The sequence below is a fragment of the Eulemur rufifrons genome, chromosome 10 (assembly GCF_041146395.1).
Source record: "Eulemur rufifrons isolate Redbay chromosome 10, OSU_ERuf_1, whole genome shotgun sequence".
Lineage (NCBI taxonomy): Eukaryota > Metazoa > Chordata > Mammalia > Primates > Lemuridae > Eulemur > Eulemur rufifrons.
The window spans coordinates 13,912,827-13,931,978 of record NC_090992.1 but is presented as its reverse complement, the minus strand read 5'-3'; the positions used below and the strand labels follow the sequence as shown (position 1 = coordinate 13,931,978).

Sequence of the window (19,152 nt, the reverse complement as noted above, 5' to 3'; positions counted from 1 at the left end):
TAAGCTTCAAACTAATCACAATGAATGAAAGTAGCCACACTCCCAAAACTAGTATATATTGTATGATCCATGTATATAAAATGATAAAAATGTAAACTAGCCTATAGCAACAGACAGCAGGTCAGGGGGCTCCTAGAACCTGTGGGAACTGGTGGGGGACTGTGGGGACAAACTGATTCCAAAGGGTCCCAAGAACACTTTGGGGAGTAGTGGATATGCTCATTCTCTTGATTGTGGTTCACATACATCAATCAAGTTTAATTATGGAAAGTTTGTTACACAAAAATTATATTTCAGTAAACCTATTCTTAAAAGCAAAAAAGAGGCTGGGCATGGTGGCTCACGCCTGTAATCCTAGCACTCTGGGAGGCTGGAATGGGAGGATAGCTTCAGGTCAGGAGTTCGAGATCAGCCTAAGTAAGAATGAGACCCCATCTCTACTAAAAATAGAAAAATTAGCCGGGTGTGGTGGCCCATGCCTGTAGTCCCAGCTACTCCGGAGGCTGAGGCAGGGGGATCGCTTGAGCCCAGGAGTTTGAGGCTGCAGTGGGCTATGATCACACGACTGCACTCTACCCAGGGTGACAGAGACTGTCACACACATACACACAAAGAAACACTCAATATGTACAATACAATCCCACTTTTGTTGAATAAGGTGGATACGAGGAAGAAAGGAAAAAAAGATATAATTATCCACCCCCAACTGTTGACAATTTTCTCTAGATGAGATATGGTTTCCTCATATTATCTTTTGGGGGAGTAGTTTGTTTTGGTCAAATATATTTCCTAATTTTTCTGCAATTAATTAAATGCCTTAATTTTTTTTAATTTTTATTTTTATTTAATTTTATTTTTTTTAGAGATGGGGTCTCGCTCTTGCTCAGGCTGGTCTAGAGCTCCTGAGCTCAAACGATCCTCCCTTTTTTCTTATCACGAAATAACTGCGCAAAAAAAAAAAAGAAAGAAAGAAAGAAAAAAGAAAAGAAAATCCACCATAATTGACAGCAGTAAGCTCCCTGACACAAACGAAACATCTCCCAGGCTTCACAAATTGGGCTGAAACCCCCAAGCAGAGCCGGCATCTGCGCGGGGCCGGGGGTCCAGGGGCGCATGTGGCTCCAGCCGCCCAGCGTCCCTCCTCCTCCCGGCCGGCACCCGGACTGCCTTGCCGGACCCGCCCCCTCCGGTCCTTGGCCTGTGGTCGGTGGAAGAGTGCTGGGCACGTGACCCAGGCCTGCCCCATCAGGACGTCCAGCCTCCCGGCCGCGGGGACTTTCCAGAGGTGGCTCTGGGGACCTTTCGGGAGCTCTCGGGAAACGTGTTCTGTCTTTCTTCCGAGGTTCCAAGCCGAGTGGACGCAAGTCTGGAGCTGTCGCACGCAGGAAGGGAGCGGGAGAGGCGCGGGGACCATCTGCCCGCATCGCACAGATGGGCTGCGGGATGAACTGTGCCTGAGGCCCGTTGCTCCCGGCTTTTTCCAGGCGCGAGCGGTGACTTCCCTCCTGGGCTCATGTGACAGCCGCGTTCCTGACCCCGCCTTCCAGCCGGCCCGGCAGGCTTCCTCACTCAGCGGGCTGCCCCCGTCCCTCCGTTTTACCTCCTTACGGTGGCTGGGCGGCGTCCGCTTTAAGGGAGAGAGGCCGATCCCTCTGACCCTAGAGCTTCGGTGGCCTCACTCGTTCTTGCTGTTGAGAGAATTCCAGGCACTCTGGAGTTCAACTGCCTGGATTCGAAGCGCAGATCCACCAGTTACTAGCTGTGTGACCTTGGGTAAGTGTCTTGACCTCTCTGGGTCTCAGCTGCCTCAGCTGTAATAACACTACCCACCGCATGGAATTCCTGGATTAAGTGAAGCAGTGCCCAGTCTCTGGCACATAATAAGCACTCAGTAAATTTATTAACATCATCATCACATACTGAAAACTTAAACACGTGACCAGATTTTACTATTGGATCTCATCCATCATTGTTTATCATTAATTTTATTTTCAGTATCATTTGTTTCTAAGCGGTCCAAAGGAGTTGTCACTTTGGGGTCCCTGGGGCCTCCTCTAAGGCACCTACCTGCCTCTACTGTATCCGTGTGGCTTCGGGTCAGTCTCCCACAAGCTGCTGGTGCTGCGAGGAAGGTGGGCTCTCGCCCTTCTGTCCCAGGACCCGGCACAGAGTGCAGCGGCGCACACACTCTAAGACTCGGAATTGCCTGTGGGATGGCAGTCAGGAGGGACGCCAGGAGCCTGCAGAGTCCGACAACTCATGCCCTCTTGGTCCTCTAACGCTCGGTTCTGCATCCTGTTCAGGTGGCGGTTGGGACATGCCGTGGGAGAGCTATTTTGTGCAAACCAGGAACACCTTTCCTAGGCATTATGAAATTTGTCAGGAGCACTCTCATTCTTCATACCAGTAAAGCTATCAGATTAAAACTGATTAGCCCTTTGCAAGTTTTCAGTCCGTATTCATCTGCTACTCCATGGGTTTCTTGTGTCTAGGAGCCCTCTTGACCAGCAGACGAGATTGTGGGGGAAAGGAGGAGAGCAGAGATTTAAGAACAATATAAAAGGACAAAATTTCACATTGAGCTAATTTTACCCATTAACCTGGTTTTTTCCATGGCTTGTTGGGAAAGACGGCCGACTTGCCGGGCCCACTCCGGCCCTTTGCTACTTGAGAAACTGCTCCATCCTGGAGTCCTGACTCCTGCCAACCCCAGCGTCCTCTTTGAGCACTGTTTTTGTAAAGTTCAGCCCCACAGAGAAAGGGGAATGAGGCCATTCCCCTTTTGTTCTAGAATGGATGTGGCAGCCCATGGAGGTCAGTGTGGGAGAGGCGCTGTGTGAACTCTTGGTGTATGTTTTGTCCTTTGATCCTCCTAGCACTGCTAAGAGGTCAGGACTGTCAGGCTGTCCCCGTGTTGCAAATGACAACAGAGGGGACACGAGAGGGGGCGATCCCTTACCTAGGGCATAGGGCCAGGGAGAGTGCAGTGGGAACCCAGCCTGCTCTGCCACCAGAGGCTTTGCTCTTGGCACTTCGGTCCATTCAAGATGCAAGCTGAAGGCTGGGCACAGTGGCTCATGCCTGAATCCTAGCACTTTCGGAGGCTGAGGCGGGAAGATCGCTTGAGCTCAGGTGTTCGAGACCAGCCTGAGCAAGAGCAAAACCCCGTCTCTGCTAAAAATAGAAAAATTAGCCAGGCATCTTGGTGGGAGCCTGAAATCCCAACTACTCAGGAGGCTGAGGCAGAAAGATTGCTTGAACCCAGGAGTTGGAGGTTGCAGCGAGCTATGATGACACACCACTGCACTTTACCCAGGACAGCAGAGCAAGACTGTCTCTGGAAAAAAAAAAAAAAAAAAGAAAAGAAAGAAAGAAAAGAAAAGATGCAAGTTGACCAACACCACAGCCAATACCGTGGGCTGTGGGGCTTCCGGTGTGTTGCCTGGGCCTGCTGTTGGGGACTAGAGGGACACGGAGTGATAACACTCACCCCTCCCCTCACCCCCAGGCTGAGCCCTTCATTCCTGACAACACTGCTGAGACTCCCGTCTACTATCTCTTAGATTAGCCCACAGCTATTTTTATTCTGCCCTTGCCTAGGGAAGAAACACAGCTTGGGCACACCCCCTGGCCGGGCCCCTGGGGAGACCACCATTAGCCAAGGAAAAAAGTAGAACTTATTTTACTATCTTTTTCATACTATATTATCTTTTTTCCTTAGAAGCATCTCCAAATTGAGTCACCCTGCGACGCTGCCTCCAGAGGGGCATTTGGGGCCATCTAAATGCACCAACACGGTGTATCGACTCCTTCTTTTCACAACAGTGGTGGCATGAATTGGTTGAAATAAAGTGAAGCCTCATCTCCTGGTTTGGTGGGAAGCAGGTTTCAGGGCTGTGGGCTTGGAGAAGGGAGAGGGGACTCAGGAGGCAGAAAATGCGAAATGTGCATGGGACGTCCCGGAAGCATGGGGAAGGGCCAGGCGGTGGGGTGGGCGGGAGTGACCAGGACCACGTGGAGGCTGAGGAGCCTCAGCGTCATGGGAATGGAGACGACGAGGGTCCGAGCTCACCGAGAAGTCTGCACTGCGCGTGGCTCCGGGACCACGGGGGTCATCCTGCAGATGCGCTGCAGCTGTGGGCCAGGGATGACCTCGCCTCTGCAGGGGGACATGCAGAGGGAGCAAAGGGAACAGGAGCTGGCCGGCATTATGCCGAACAGACGGTGAGCCAAGAAGAGTGGGGGGTTGCCAAAGGAGAGGGAAACCAAGAGAGCATGGTGCCGCAGAGCCAGGGAGGTTTCTGGAAGAATCAGTGTCCAACAGGGCCAACAACTGCTGCGAGGTGAGGTAAGCGGGAGCGAAGATGTCCTCCACGTCAGCAGCCTGAGGTAACTGAGACCTTCGGCCCTGCCCCTGCCACGCTGGCTTCCTTGCATTCCTTGAATATGCCGGTCTGCCTCCGCCTGGGACCTCTGCCCTAGTGCTCCGCGTGCAGTCCTCTTCCTCAGCTGTCCCCACGGCTCCCGTCCCCTGCTCCAGTCTTCCCCCAGTGGGACCAGCCCTGACCACCCTGCTGAAGACTGCAGACTTCCCCACTCCTACACCCAGACCTCCATCAATCTGCTCCACTCTCCCCGAACCACTGATTTTCTAACATAGTGAACCACTCATTTAGTATGTTAATTGTTTATCGTCTGCCCACCTTCCCCCAAATACCATATGCTCCGTGGTGACAGGGAATCTTTGTTTGTTCACTGTGTCTAACACAAGTGTTTGGCACAGAGTAGGTGCTCAGTAAATACTTTTTTTTTTTTTTTTGGTAGCGATGGGTTTTGTCTTGTTGTTCAGGTTGGTCTCGAACTCCTGGCATCAAGAGATCCATCCTCCCACTTCAACATCCGAAAGTGCTAGGAGTAAATACTTCCTGAATGGAAGACCTCTTGATGGCTGCTCTATACTTTTAATTTCGTGACTGTCAGCTAATGAAAACGTAGCATATGAGCCTGACTTACTAAGAGTGAAAATTAAAGCTACTTATGAAACATATTTCAAAAACAAAATATAGGTAAGCTTCATGCATTTATGTTTTTAAAAAATTTGATATCTATTTTTTTAAAAATATATTCATGCGAGCATTTCCAATGGACTGGTGGAAATAACCGTACCCAAGCAAGACTGCAGAGCGAATGCGGACACTGCCCCCTCCTGGCTGAGTGTGGCGGGGCTGCTTTCTGCACAGCCAGCCCGCTGGGAAGACAACCCGGGGGCTGGTGGGGGTTGCAGGATACTGTGTTATCAAAGACATTTCAAAATGGGTCAAATTTGACTCTATTTTAAGCAGGAGGCAAGTAAAAGAGGAATAAAGTGTCAAAGAGCATTTTTAGGGAGTACAGAGCCTGCGAGTTTCCATATTTCGAGGAGGATGTTGACACTTAGCGGGAAGTAGTAAAGAAAAATGTTAAGACAAGAAAATCCTCACGTGACAACCTCCATCTGCTGCACGTACAGCTGGAATCTGAGTGGGAATTTCCCATCTGTGCCTTAGTCTCAGCTTTAATTTGACTATAAATAAGACACATGTGTGCACAATTTGCACTTGAGTGTCTTTTTGGGGCCAAGAATTGTTTAAGGATGATATATGGCTGGATATTGTGTGTGTGTGTGTGTGTGTGTGTGTACACACTTTAACTGGACTACTCAGCACGCTACTCTGAGGGGTGCAGCCAGTCTGTTATAACTTGGTCCCGTGACGATCTGTCACTTGGTAACTGAGTCACTCTTGACACTCTCTGCTCAGGCAGGTCTAGACAGAGCTGCCATGCCTGGCCAGCCTTTCCCCAGGCCCTCTGGCTGTTTGCTGCAGGGAACCTCAGGGCCAGAGCCCTGGGGGTGGCAGCATTTGGGAAGGCCATGGCAGGCCATCATAAGGAACTACGCTTGTTACTTTATAATTGCTTTTGATTCTCAAGTTGACTCTACGAGGGTTTCTATGGACTATCACCTCCACTTTAGATGGGGAAACTGAGGCTTAGCAACATAAGGTAACTTGCCCATGGTCACGTGCTCCATTAGTAGAGCCCAGACTCAAAACCAAGTGTTTGAGCCAAGGTTCCAAGTCCACCTTCTTTTTACTTTCCCTTCTGCCTCCATGATGCCCCTCCCAGGTCCTCAGGGGCTATAAATAGTGGGGGAGGTGGGGTTTCAAGCTCCAGGGCAGCCAGGCCTTAGCACAAGAAGACACCAACACCTCCAGGGCCAGCCTCGCTGGGCCCTAGTCCCCTGTCATCAATGGAACTCAGGCCCACATGAGCCTCAGCTTCTCACTAGCTTCTTCCTCCTTGGTTGCACTTGGCTCTGGACCTCAGAGAGAAGGCTTAGCCTTCTGAGTCCCTGAGTCACGACACACCCCAGGCCTGGCCGGGCTGCTGTGCAGAGGAGAAAGACGTCCCGCTCGGCCCCTTCGGATGCTGGCGTGCGCCACTCCCACGGGGGGCTGCCTGCGCTCTCCTTCCCAGTAGTCCGTGAGATCTTTCTGTTGCTCCCTGAGGAAGGAACCGTGTCTGCTTTTGCCAATGTACTTGCAATGCTCAGCAGTGTCTGTGACACCCTGTGTGTGGCAGCTGCTTAATAATTCTTTGTTGAGTAAATGACTAAATAATCAAGATGTCCTAGAAATGTGGACATCAAGAGAAGAGGCACAGACATTCCCAGAGGGATGCCTTATAAAACCAAATGCATTTTATTCTATTAAATACAGTCAAGTTTATTCAAGGAATGGCCATGAGTTTTCATCATCCTTCTTCCCACCTCTTCTCTCTTCCCTCCACCAGATCTGGCATTTAGGGCTCAGTGGGACAGGGAGAGAGGAGGAGGATCACGTCCTGGCTGCTGGGCTCTGAGTGCTCCACGCGGCAGCACCCACAGTGCTCGGGGACCCTTGTGTTCTGACGGTGTCCCAGTGACCGGCCTGCCCCCTGTTGCTCTGCTCGCCCTCTACAAGCCACTCGCAGAACACCGGGCAGCTGCGTCTCCCCCTGACCTGCTGAGCAACGGGAGCAAGCGCGGCTGTGGCTCCGCCTGGCAGCCTGGGCTGCGCTCAGGAGCTGGACGGACCCTGACACAAGAGCTGGAAGAGCCAAAGCTGGCAGCTTTGGGGTCTCACAAAAAAGGAAAGAGCCGCTTTTTCATGATATAGAGGACCGTGGCAAGAAACAGGGCCAGAGCAAGGAAGATGAGAAGTTTGTCCGTCAGCTCCCTGCGATTGTATTTTGTGATGAGCTTCCGGCCCAGCTGGATGGTCCCGGACATGGACTTAAATTCTTCATTTGCATCCAGGATTGTTCGTGAAGAATTTACTGAAACAAAAGAGGGAGGGGCCTGACTCAGACTGTGCAGCACAGAAGCCAAAGACTGCTCGGCAGGCCAGGCTGCCAATAACAGCCTGCGTTCTGAGCGAGTGCGCCCGAGCCAGGACCCAGCACGTGCATGGAGACCGTCTAGAGGGCAGAGAGAACGAGCAGCTGCCAAGGACAGGCTCGCAGGTCCAGCCAGCTCCAGGGTGAGGTGGATTGTCCGGGAGTCCTCAATCACGGAAGTCACTAGGGGCAAGGTCAGACAAGGCTCGCTTGCCGCGCCCCCCACCTTGGCTCTCGGAAGCAGACAGGTGCTGCTGAGAAGAGCCACCAGCCGTGAACAACCCATGAACAACCCGCCATCACAGGCAGGCCCTGGGGCGGCAGCCAGCGGGCACCAGCACTTCCCACCTGGGAGGTGCGGCTGGCAGATGTCAGCCAGTCAGACCTGCTCTTTGCAGGACCCCAGAAGGGCAGGGTGGGCTGGGCCCTGCCACAGCCCTCACACATACCCCTAGTTCAGTCCTGCAGGCTTGGGACACAGGCTGTAGCTTCAAAGATGTGACAACTGTGTGACATGCTGTGTGACACCTAAGGAAGGGCCCCTGTCCCTTAAGGGATCATTGTGCCCAAGGTCAAACGTATTTGTGACTACAGGTTTCCGGGCCTCATACTTGGGGTAGGTTTACCCGGCAAGCTTCCCCTACACAGCATAATAAGGTATCATCAGAACATCCATCGAATAAGATACGTTAAGTGAAAAGGCAAAGGGTAAAAGAGCACATGTGAAACGTTCCCACTTAGGTAAGAAAGAGGGAGATAAATAATTTTCCACCTGCTTATGCTATATGAGCTTGGAGGATCTCAGAAGGATACAAAAGAAATTGGTAACAGTGGTTGCCTCTGGGAATGGACAAGAGTCAGCTGGAAGTCAGAACAGAGTGTTGTCTTCTTGTGTCCCTTGTGTACTGTCCTGGCCAGTAATACCACGCGGCTCGTGAGCATGTAAAACGTGGTTAATCCAAATGGAGATGTCTGTGAGTATAAAATACATGCAAGATTTCCAAGACTTAATATGTGGGGAGAAAAGGAATGTCAGATATCCCAATAATTTTTAATATTAATTGCATGTTGAAATTATAATATTTTGCACAATGTCCCAATGGGTTAAACAAAATATAATATTAAAATTAATTTATGTTTCTTTTTACTCTTGTGAATGTGCCTACTAGAAAAGTGACACGTGGGCTCGCATTTTCTACTGGACAGCTCTAGGCTGGAGGTTTTTTCCTTCACCACATTGTATGTGCCACCTCGTCACAAAATTAAAAGCTACTAAGTAAATGACATTAATTACCAGAAGAAACACAGCAATAAAAATGACAGATAAAATAGGAAAAACAAACATTTACACAACAAGAATCCCTCTCGGGCCTCTTGCTCAGTAGCCAGCACAGCATCATGAGATGCCATGTGCCCATCACCCGTCCCTAAGCGCCACCAACCCTGTCATCCCGGCCCCCACCCCACACAACTCCCCCCACTCCTAGGATTTTGCAGCAAATTCCAGGCATCATAGCCCTAATAGGTTTTTTTCTGTTAAACTGTAGTCCTAATAGGCCTTTAAATCCAGCTGAATTTGTGGGGCATAAGGAAAGGATTAAGAACTGCACTTTCCCTTTTCTTCAACAGCTATTTCTTCTAAAAATGTGCCCGAAGAACAACCCTCACACCGGGGGCCCCTTAACACCCCAGAAAGCACCAGTATGTGTGTCTCCTTCTCATCACTGGAGGGGGGCGTCCTGTGACCCACATTAGAGCACTGAAGCCAAGACTCAAAGGCCATGTTGTCTCATTCTCACTCCACCAAAGCCTCCCGGAGGCCCAGCCGTGCCCAGGTGCCACTGGGAGGAGGCGGCTGGCTGGGTCTGGGCCTGGAAAGCTCATAAGCTGCAGACACAAGGTGTGGCTGTGGGGTTACTTGTTTGCTTTCCTTTGCTTCTGGCGCTTTGAATGGTACACTGAGAAAAAAAGTGGTTCAAAATTACAGGTAATTGCTAGGGGTGGTAATGGTATCATGGTTATGGGGTTGTTTTTGTTTTTTTCCCAAAGAGTCCCTTATCTTTTAGAGAGACCAACTGAGATATTTATGGATGATGTCTGGGATTTGCTTCAAAATAATCCAGATGGGGGAATGGGGTGAGGGTAGAACTGAAACTCACTCACTGGCCATGAGCTGACAGTGCTGAAGTGGGTGACAGGTTCAGGGGACTCATGACACCACGCTCACTACTTGGTCTCTGTGTGAAATTTTCCAAAAGCATTTCGAGGAGTAAACGCTCTGTTTTGCTACACTGAGCGGCCCCGGAGAGGGCTGCTCCTCTTCTGTGTCACAGGGCAGATGCTCTCAGTCTCTTCTGTAGCTCCTGACTGGGATCTTGTAAAAGGAACTCACAGGAAGGACAACGACTGGGGGTATGATTGTAAACCGAGGTCCTAGTGGCCTTACCAGCAGCCAACACTAAACTGCTCTTGGGGCGACAATTCCCAAAACTGCCTGGCCGAATGGGGCCCCAGAGCCCTCGCTGAACGTCAGAATCCCTGGCCCCCTGCCCAGCCCTGCCGACACCCTCTCTCCGGGAGAGGCCCCGAGGGTCTCCGCTTCTCACATGAGCCCCAGGGAATGCGTCCACTGGGGAAACACTGACGGGCTGCGGGGTCTTCTAGTACAACTATAAAAAAAGCGAAACAAGAGCAGCACCTTCCCACTCCGGGTGAGACCCAGCTGTCAGTCAAGTCATGTCGTGAGTGAGAAGCCACAGAGTCAGCGAGCTTTGGGCACGCAGTGGTGGGCGCGCAGGTGGAGGGGCCCGGTGAGGGCTCTGGAGCCAGTGCCTGTGGGAGAGCTTCCTACTCCCGGCCTGGCTTTACCTAGAGTCTGCATGGCCTCCTCGCTCTGCTGGACCTGCTGCGACATCATCCTGCTGATCCCCATGAGGCTCTCTGTGATGGCGCTGGACGTCTGGGCCAAGCTTTCTTTGGTGGTTTTCCTAAAAGTCCAGAGGAAGGGGAGGAGGAATGTCAACAAAAGCCTAGCTGCAAGCAGGCCCCATAGTCAAAGGAGAGCCCATTTTTTTTTTACCTATCAAAGTGGTGTAGATATTTTAAACGATCACAGTCAATGCTGTTAATAGCAAGGGCGTGCTGAGACCCACACTCTTGCAGCTGCTAGTAGGAATGTAAACCAATGCTGCCTTCTGTAAAGCAATTTGCCAATATGGATCAGGAGCCTTAGAAATGTTCATTCCTTTGACCCAATAATCTCATCCCTGGGAATCTCTCCAAAGGAAATATCCAAAATGTGGATAAAGCCTTATGTTCTAAGATATGCCCTGGTATATGATTAACAATACTGAAAAACTAGAAATGCAAGGACACAGGGGATTGTATTAACATACAATCAACATACTATGTACTGTTTAGCTTTAATAAATGGGCAAGCTTTGTGCTGAAAGAGTAGGATACTAAATTTTATATATGGTATGATTTTGACTTTGTAAAAAATATGAAAGAAGAAAAAATGAGGAGGCAATATGCCAAAATGCTCGTGAGTAATAATACTACAGCTTATTTTCATTTTGTAATTCATATACTTTTATTTTACCAATTTACTATAAATAAATAAATATGCATTTCTTTCACACTTCAAAAAAATTATTTAGGTAATAAAATTAAATACCAAGCTGAAAACAGGCGGATGTTTCCTGCAGTGGGTTTTACATCTTGCCAATTGTTATCTGTTCTGTTATCAGAGCCCAGAAAGACAAAAGAACAGGTACCTTTGCCTTAAGAGCTCTCCTCCCCGGAGAAGTTCTGCTTTCTCTAGATTGTCAATTGCAATTTTGCAAGTGAGATTAGCTTTCCTCCATGAGGTCTGATTGCTGGAATCAGAAGGGTCATGTGTAAGTTTCTGTCGACTCCCCCAGTTCCTTAGTTCAAATCACTGCAGTTCCTTCCAGCAAAGGAGCAATCGGGAAGGCCCCCCAGGTGTGGCTCTTGGAGTCCGCCCCACCTCTTGTCACTTCCTCCTCTTGGTGTCCCAGCAATTGCCCTCGTTCAGTCCTGACCTCACAACTGGACCCTGGAGGCCACCTCGGGATGCTCTGTGTCTGTCCCTCTCCCCTCATGGCCACACTCCTCTGTGCACAGCCCCACAAGGGCTCCAGACTTAAGGGCAGCAACCGGACTCCCCAGCTGGGCCCACGTGTCCTGGCCGGTGCTGATCCTGAAGAACTATGACTTACTCATCTCTGTATCTCCAGTGCCTACAACATCGTTCTGGCCCCTTAGCTGCTCGATTAGTATATGTGGTAGGAAGTAAAGATCACAAAAAGCCAATTTTTCTCAATATTTCTTCAAGGTTTGCTGTTCTTTACATACTACAGACCAGTCATGAACAACACAAACATACTGTGTTAGCAGGGACCTGACTGACGTGGTTTATTTATACTCTTTACCTAAGCTCCCTTGTGAGTGACAACTGAAATTTAATAGCTAGCTCCCTGGGTTTAGCAATGCAGCCGTTGTCAATAAATTATAAAAAGGCTAATTGCGTCACTCTGAGAATCACACCCATGCTCCAGAACTCTTACGCAGCCGGCTTAAACCAATCGTGCTAAGCCCTGGAAATAAATACTCTAAAACCAGAACAGAGTACATGAGCTGACAGGGTGGTCTTCTAATAGCACCTTTATGCTGAACGTCTTCCGATGGGCTCTCTGATGCCTAAACGGCGTCTGCCATTTCACACTTGCCATTCTAAAAGCACCAGTTACATTGTCAAATGGTTTGCAAGGGAGTTCTGTGGGGCCCTGGGATGAGGGATGAAGGAGCGGCAGTGTCCATCCTTAAGGGGCTCACATTTACCGGGGAGAAAGACAAGCAAACAGATGCTTCGTGTATGGTGTGACTAGCACGACGACCCAGGCAAGCACGACACAGTTGCCAAAGTGCTAATTTTACCACTTTCTCTCCTCTGCCCGTAACTCCTGCTTCATGGATGGCCATTCCCAGCTCTAAACCCATGCTCGGCTGAGTGTGTCTTTGTGACTTATGGTGCCTTATACAAGGGCTCCTCTGCACTCAGTGTTTATAATCTGAGTACGCTTGGTGGCTCAGGAAAGCAAAAGCCATCATAACACAAAGTAATCGCTGGAACATCGCCTGCCACTCACTCGGCCTCTCTTTGCCACACAGCGGCTGTCAGGGAGGACAGTGCCGAGGAAGTGCTCAGAAGCAGAGCCACAGATCTGGCCGAGGTGGACCAATGAACAGGGGCAAGGAGAAAACTGTGGGGATGATGAGAACGGTGAAGAGAATGATCTGGACTCCAGACAACCGGGAAAGCTGATGGAGCCCTCAAATATATTTGGAACAACATCTCTCTTTATAATTAGGTACAAAAGTCAAACATGACAGGAAAGATACTATTTCATGTTGTCAGGCAATTCTGTTGGAAAAGTTATACCTCTCCCAATTCAATATCAAGAAATGGCATAACTTCAATTAGACACTTTAAAAAAAAGAAACGGCACATAGCTGCAGCTATATAATGAAGCATTATCACACAGCTGCAATTATAACCTCAATTTTGTTTAACATAACTTATACTTATTTACATTTTTTTTGTTTCATTTTTTCAGATAACATCCTGTTCAAAACCTTTTAAATTTTGGTCCAACTGAAATAGTTTCTCTTTCAGTGGACTTTTGCTGGTAGCAATTATTCTTAGATAAAAACAACCCTGCATTACAAAAGCAATCATATTTTTTCTTTTGCTTTAAAAACATAAAATACAGCACAGTGTTAAATATGCTTCTGTAAACTAGGCACAGCTCCACCTGCCCACAGGGGCCCCGTTTATCCCCCCATCCCGATTTAAGAATTACTGATCTAGAGAGAACATTCCACCTGTGTGTAAACGATATCAGGAAGTCCCCATTAAACCAGGTTTATTAGGCAAACACACGCACAGGCCTCACAGGGAACAGGTGACCCAACAGAGGCCACTGGCAGGAGGCCAGGCCTTGCCTACCTGAGCATCTGCTTTTTGTGATTCTCCACTTCCTGGAGTAGAAGTTGCTTCTCCGACTCTTTGTCTTGCTCTTTAGCCGACTGCTCAAGCTCCTGTGTGGAAAAATAGCTCTATGTTAAAATGATTTTAAACACCAACATGAAAACAGAAGAGCACTTCTATTTCTGGCAAAGGCGTACAGTAGTACTTGAAGCACCCTTTGAAAACAGAACACCTAGGAATGCTAGGCAACATATAACACACACCCTTTTAAATATATAGCTACGCCTGCAACAAAGAAGAATCCCTAGGGCACAAAAGGGAGAAAGGAACCGAGAGCCAAGCAGTCAGCCCGTGAGTGAGACACCGCTGCCCTGAAGTGGGAGTTGCTGCTCTTATAATCCAGGGCGTGCCAGAAAAGAAAAGAAAAGAAAAAAAAAATGACAAAATACTAGCCCACTGATCCCACACTTAGATATCATGGGACTACCAAACTGCTGTATGGGGAGCAGGGAGGAGGGGGTGGATATATTCACACCTAACGGGTGCAGTGCGCACCGTCTGGGGGATGGACATGATCACTCATTTAAAATCTATATTCCCTGCTAGAATGTAAACTGTATGACTAAGCAGAGCTACATGTGGTGCTATTCACTATGGATATCCCTCATGCCTGGCACATATTAGGCACAGAATCACTGAATGGAAGAATGGATGCATGGGAAGAAGGCAGGGAGGAATGAAGGAGAAATGTACAATTTCCTCATGAAACGTCAGAGAGCAGTATTAGTTCTGGAGAGAAGAAAGGGGGTAGAAGAGTTCTCAAATTCCAGTTTGAGAATCACATATGCAAAGACAGACACACAGGTACTTACACACAGTCATGCCCAACATTTACTATGTGCAAAACACCGTATTTTGACGATGAGGCCAATTCTCTTCTAGTATCACACAATCTTATTACCAATACACAAAAATACACTGATATAAAAGTTAAAAACATCAAACAAATAGAAATCTTGTATTTATTTCCAGGTATAAAAAGAGTATATAAGGCCAGGTGCAGTGGCTCACGCCTGTAATCCTAGCACTCTGGGAGGCAGAGGTGGGCAGATCGTTTGAGCTCAGGAGTTCAAGACCAGCCTGAGCAAGGGCGAGACCCCGTCTCTACTAAAAATAGAAAAAATTAGCCAGGTATGGTGGTGCTTGCCTGTACTCCCAGCTACTTGGGAGGCTGAGGCAGAAGGATTGCTTAAGCCCAGGAGTTTGAGGTTGCTTTGAGCTAGGCTGACGCCAGGGCACTCTAGCCAGGGATGGGGTTATTCATTTGCTGACCATGTGCTTATTAGGTCCTTATTAGGTGCCAGGGATACCCCAGCTCAAGGTAGTGACATTATTGGGGATGTGGGGGCAAAGAAATAAATATGTAAATGTACTGGTGAGGTAATTTTAATTAGTGAAGGAAATAAACACTGGGTGAGCACCCAGATACTTAAATAAAAAGACAGAGAAACACTCATACTGAAGGTGGTGGGTGTAGTAGGAGAGTTGAAGTCATGCTCAGTTGAAGAAGGTCTTCTAGGGAATAAGTTAGCTTTAAAAAGAAAAATGTGGGAGCAGTCCAAATAAATGCCCTTTAACAGAGAACTGGCTAAAAAAAAAAATTACAGCTATTTAAAAAAGAATGAGGAAGCCCTCTAATTACTGATACGGAAAGATTTCCAACACATATTGTTCAAGTTTTAAAAAGCTGTGTTTCAGGCCAGGTGAGGTGGCTCACACTTGTAATCCCAGCACTCTGGGAGGCCGAGGCAGGAGGATCACTTGAGGTCAGGAGGTCAGGACCAGCCTGAGCAAGAGCAAGACCCTGTCTCTACAAAAAATTAGAAAAAATTAGCCGGGCGTGGTGGCACACACCTGTGGTACCAGCTACTTGGGAGGCTGAGGCAGGAGGATCAATTGAGCCTGGGAGTTTGAGGTTGCAGTGAGCTATGATGATGCCACCGCACTCTAGCCCAGATGACAGAGCAAGATTCTATCTCAAAAAAAAAAAAAAAAAAAAAGCCTTGTTTTAGTATGCTACCTTTTAGATGAGAATTGGTGACGAAGTAAGAAAATATATTTGTCTCTTAAAATATTTGAGTAGAGAAACTCTGGAAAGATACGTAAGTAACAAAAGTGGTTACCTGTTTGGAAGAGGGGAACAGAGAACAAAAAAGAGACGTAACTGAGACTTTTCACTGTATGTCTACATTTACATATACATACACATTTATACAACATGTAAAAGTAACATCCTTTCAAAAACAAAAATTGAAATGATGAAATCAGTGCTGGAGATGGAGGTCAAAAGAGATCAGCTAGGTCTGGTGACATTGCTGAAAGTCTATAGTTAACTCCTATAGCAAAAACTGCACATTTTCAAAATTGCCCTTGAAAATCCCTCAGGAAGGCAACACACAGGACACAGACAGACTGTTTCACAGGTGTCCAACTGGCCAGCTTTTCTACCAGCTTTGAAACAGACTGTTGTCTTCTGTTAAGCAACAATAGAGTTTTTGGCTAGCTTTTGAAGTCATGTTATATGAAAAGCGCAAGTCTTTAAACCCCGGTACCATATGCGATGAGACCAGGCACCACAAGACCCATCCAGGGATGGGCAGATTCACGACACCCATCTAGCCTTCACTGAAGGCACAACAGTAGAAATATCTCTGCTAGTCAAACTGCTACTTCTCATTCTCTAGTGTTTGGGGTTTTGTTTTGTTTTTAAGAGACAGGGTCTCGCTTTGTTACCTAGGCTGCAGTGCAGTGGCCTGATCATAGCTCACTGTAGCCTCAAACACCTGGGCTCAAGTGATCCTCCCACCTCAGCCGCTGGAGTAGCTGGAGCTACCAGCAGGTGCCACCATGCCCAGCCAATTTTTAAAATCTTTTGAGAGATGGCTATGCTGCCCAGGCTGTCTCAAATTCTTGGGCTCAAGCAATCCTCCCCTGTCTGCCTCCTGAGTTACTAGGATTATAGGTGTGAACCACTGTGCCTGGCTCTCTAGTGTTTTGGGGATGGCACATATAACAGTTGAATTCAGGTGTATTAAACGTGCACATGATGTGACTTGTTGACTATAGAAACAGAAAGGAAGATGCTGGGCAAAGTGACAGCATGAAAAAAACCTAGGAGACACGGGTGATGGATTGAGGTGCAAACGAGTGAATGGGTTAGAGGGTGACAGAGAAGAGAAAGCAGCTGAAGTGGCCTCAGGGTTTCACATATTCCAAAGATGTGGCTGGTCCTAGTGCAGTGGTGTTTACAACTAATTGATCACAACCAGTTACAGATTCCTTTGTCTCTTCTCCACTCCCACTGCTTCACTTGACTACCCTTAAAAAAAAAATCCCAAGGATAATCGTGTTCCTGTCATCCACTTGTTGACACAGCTGACAGTGTTCTGTATTCAAAAGTTTCTCACTGTTATCTGATAAATAGGTTAGTACAGAGTCACCCTCGCTGTCTAAAAATGTTTGTGACTCCCTCCAACTGGTATCTAAAAAAACTGGACAGCTCTAAAAGCAGAGGCTATAACCAGGACTGAGCGCCCTTCACTGCTACCCATTCTCAGCATCTCGGTTCTGGGAGTACCCACCTGTATTCTGTAACGTAACTGTTGAAATTTCTCTTTCACTTTAGTATTCAGTTCAGTAAGTGCACTCAAGGGTCCCGAACAATCACGAATATCCTAGGAGAAATTGAAGAGATGAGAGGCCTTTCTTGAGGCAATGAAATGAAATGACACCATGAGTACAGTGAGACCGGCCTACTGATTGTAACTCATCCTGATCTCTGCTATTTACCTCCGCAACACAAGCAAAACCATTATCATTTACATTTTTCTCATGCTTCTTTAATGTTAAGCAGATAATATAAAAGCATAGAAACAAACACAGCTCTGCCTTGACCTGCCTTTTAGTTCCTAAATTTTAACAATACACATCACCTGGCCAGGATGAAAAGCTTAAAACAGCTTGTATGTCCAACAAGAATGAACATGCAGAAGTGATACTATAACTTTAGATCCTTTAGATTTAACATTTGATGCTTAAATACCTAGCATCAAATGACAAGATTAACTTCTGCAGTCTGACTTTACAAACCATCAGTTATAAATCAGAGTGTTTACAGAAACGTTTAAGGGTAGATTTAGAATTTGTTGCCGGACATTCAGAATTATTGATGCTGGGTTTCAGAACAGGCTCTGGAGCCAGACTATGTGGATTCAAATCCTGGCTATAGCAACTTATTAGCTGTGTAACCTCTTGAAAAAATTACTTAAGTTCTCTGTGCCTCAGTTTCCTTATCATATTACCTACCTCATGGATCATATATGTATGTAAAGCACTTAGCAGAGCAGCTAGAACACAGTTAGAATGCAATATATCTAGTCGTAATCAATCTTTCCCATCAGCAATCACAACAACTCAAATGTTAGAAAAAGTACAAAAGGGGGCCTAAGCAATTTAGATTATGTGAAAAGGTAATTTCATTTATACGAATCCTAAGTTTATTTTTCTAGAATTGGCCTAGAATTTTTGTAGTTTATGTGTCGGAGAAGTGAAGTTCAAGAAGTTTAAATGTTTGCATCATGTTTCTTCGCTTGTCCTCTGGCTTACTTGTTAAACCAAATTTCTTTGCATCATATGACAAACCACTAATTTGGTTTATCCTGCACCTGGTTTATCTGGGAAGCCCTACTTTCCTTTACTTTTTGGTACACTTTGTTACAAACTCCAAATCTACATCTAATGTTTAGTGACATCTGTTGGAAATGGAAGCGATTTGCTTTAAAAAATCAAGGTTTAAAACTCTTGGTTTCTTTTTGCTAAACTCATGGAACCATTTCTACATTCCTAACACTCGTCTAGGCAAACTGATTTATTGCACTTCTGCCCTTAAATAGCTTAAGGCAAAGTACCTCACTTTCCCGGTCTGCTAAAAGGAAGAGAGACTTTCTAACGTGCTTTTCCTGGGCGGAGTTTTCCAGTCCGGGTCCTGGTTTTGCCACTGCCTGCCTTCTGACTTTGGCCTCGGTGCTTTACTCGATGTCCTCATGTACAAAAACGCAACTACGGTCTAGGTTACGTTCACTTCACCCGATGCCTCCCGTGCCAGGTGGCCTTGGGCCACGGGGCACCGGACCAAGCGGAGCTGTCCGGGACGGGGCGGGGTTCATGGCCTCCGGGACGCTACCAGGTGATAGGGAAGGAGGTGTCAGAAGGCGGGGCCAAGTAGGATGACAGGCAGGTTGTGAGGTGGTTCAGGGGCGGGGCGACGGCCGGGGTATGGGTTGGAGGGACAAAGTGGGGCCACAAATGGGGGCCACAAAGGGGTGGCCGGGTTTGGGGCGGTGGACAGCGGGGTGCTCTGGAGAAGGGGCACCCAGATGGAGGATCAAGCCAGCAGTCACGGGGACAGGACCAAATGGGGACAAGAGGGTAAATGGTTATGGGGCGGGGCCGACAGCCTGGGAGACCAAGTGGGGAAAGTTCAGGAGTGAGACCGCCGAGCTCACAGGCCAGCGGAGCATTTGTTAGGGCTGCTGGAGCCCGGCAGGGGTCCCGGGAATCATTACCTGGATAAGCGCCTTCACCTCCAGGTCGAATTTGACAATCTCTTGGTTACAGATCCGGACGTGGACATCTTGGGGAGCCGCCATGTTGGAGACACCGGC

At 47.8% G+C, this 19,152-nt stretch overlaps 1 protein-coding gene across 2 annotated transcripts; it reads right to left on the bottom strand.

The window, feature by feature from the left end:
- Positions 1-6,720: 6,720 nt before the first annotated feature.
- On the bottom strand, positions 6,721-19,152 carry BNIP1 (BCL2 interacting protein 1). Of its 2 annotated transcripts, XM_069484188.1 has the most exons (6): positions 19,054-19,152; positions 17,071-17,163; positions 13,448-13,539; positions 11,193-11,294; positions 10,285-10,403; positions 6,721-7,356 (listed from the first exon to the last, which is right to left on the bottom strand). In XM_069484188.1, exons 1-6 carry the CDS (start codon positions 19,135-19,137, stop codon positions 7,160-7,162), a joined length of 687 nt encoding a protein of 228 aa, XP_069340289.1. In that variant the 5' UTR covers positions 19,138-19,152; the 3' UTR covers positions 6,721-7,159. The 2 variants fall into 2 exon arrangements, with proteins under 2 accessions (XP_069340289.1, XP_069340290.1); XM_069484189.1 differs by lacking the exon at positions 11,193-11,294 and having other exon boundaries at positions 6,724-7,356; positions 19,054-19,137.